This window comes from Panthera uncia, chromosome D1 (assembly GCF_023721935.1).
Source record: "Panthera uncia isolate 11264 chromosome D1, Puncia_PCG_1.0, whole genome shotgun sequence".
In the NCBI taxonomy this organism is placed as follows: Eukaryota; Metazoa; Chordata; class Mammalia; order Carnivora; family Felidae; genus Panthera; species Panthera uncia.
In genome coordinates, this window is record NC_064808.1 from 77,601,457 (window position 1) to 77,603,001 (window position 1,545).

The 1,545-nt window shown below is 39.4% G+C and overlaps 1 protein-coding gene across 1 annotated transcript in view; it reads left to right on the plus strand.

Moving 5' to 3' along the window:
- The first annotated feature begins 888 nt into the window (after positions 1-888).
- LOC125938698 (uncharacterized protein DDB_G0283697-like) overlaps positions 889-1,545 on the plus strand; it is a 6,391-nt gene continuing 5,734 nt past the window's right edge. The window contains exon 1 of the mRNA XM_049654011.1: positions 889-1,545. This exon is cut by the window's right edge and continues 123 nt beyond it. Within this exon, the coding sequence (XP_049509968.1) occupies positions 1,290-1,545 (256 nt within the window). The 5' untranslated portion in view covers positions 889-1,289.

A 1,545-nucleotide genomic window follows, 5' to 3' on the forward strand; every position in this document is an offset into this window, starting at 1 on the left:
GTTTCCCATGCACCTTCCCCCATTCCAATTCTACAGTTCTAGACGAAGCTATTTTCTCTCAAGGCCCAGAACGATACTGCTGCCTACCCTCCAGAAGAGGATCTGCTGTTCCATTAATCCATGTCTTGCATTTTCTTTGTTTTCTCTTCTCCTGCATTCCAATGAAAAGATTTATTGGATAATTAAAGGATTTCTGAATCCTTTTCTTTTTTTTTAATGTTTATTTATTTGGGGGGGAGAGAGAGAGAGAGAGCATCAGCAAGCAGGGGAGGGGCAGAGAGAGAGAGGGAGACACAGAATCTGAGAATCTGAAGCAGGCTCTAGGCTCTGAGCTGTCAGCACAGTGCCCAACACAGGGCTTGAGCTCACGGACAGAGAGATCGTGACCGAAGCCAAAGTTGGATGCTCAACTGACTGAGCCACCCAGTTGCTCTTGAGTCCTTGCCTTTCTAAAAAATATATATTTATTCTACCATTTTATTAATTGATAGATTATCTGGTTTTAGAATTATGGCTGAAAATCATCTTTGAGTTGTAGTTCTGAGTTACTTAGCACTTCATGAGGGCAAAGGAGCTTCTTGTTGATGTCCTCTTTGAGTTCTTCTTGTGTTTTTGTTTTTGTTTTTTTCACTTTTTTTTTAACATTTATTTTTGAGAGACAGAGAGGGACAGAGCACAAGCAAGGAAGGGGCAGAGAGAGAAGGAGACAACAGAATCCAAACCAGTCTCCAGATTTTGAGCAAGCTGTCAGCACAGAGCCCATGCAGGGATCAAACCTAAGAACCATAAGATCATGACCTAAGCCGAAGTGGGACACTCAACCAAATGAGCCACCCAGGCGACCCTCCTCTGTGAGTTCTTAAAACTGCCATGTCCTTTGTATACCAATTAGGATATTTCAAAGCCACTTTTGGTTTTCCAGAGCTTCTCTAGAAATGTTTTGTGCCTCTCTCCATTATGGGCTTCCCATCAATTTTTTTTCTTTTCATTTTCATGGAGTCTTGTTATAAAGAAAAAGGAGATTGTTACATGTTTTCAATTCATCATCTTTAGTCTGAGTTATATACTGTGGCTTTCGAAAGTGTTTAGAGAAACCATTCTTTCTTAGATAAAGTCGTTTATTGTTGGTAAAATAAATCTGATTAATAATCAGTGCCCGTATTTACTTACATTATAGGACCAATAATGAAGTGAAATTCCAAAATTCCAAGATTTTGTGTTTGCATATTCTGCATTTATAATAAAAGTAGACCACCATAAGTAAACTGACATTAGAACACTGACACCAAATGGGATGGTACTTCTTCCTACATCTGTCTACATCTACCAGTTTTGGCAACCTGGACTCAAAAGAGGGACTAGACTCAAAAAGAAGAAGAAGGAGAAGAAGGAGAAGAAGAAGGAGAAGAAGAGGAATAAGAAGAGGAAGAGGAAGGAGAAGAGGAAGAGGCAGAAGAAGAAGAAGAAGAAGAAGAAGAAGAAGAAGAAGAAGAAGAAAAGAAGAAGAAGAAGAAGAAGAAGAAGAAGAAGAAGAAGAAGAAGAAG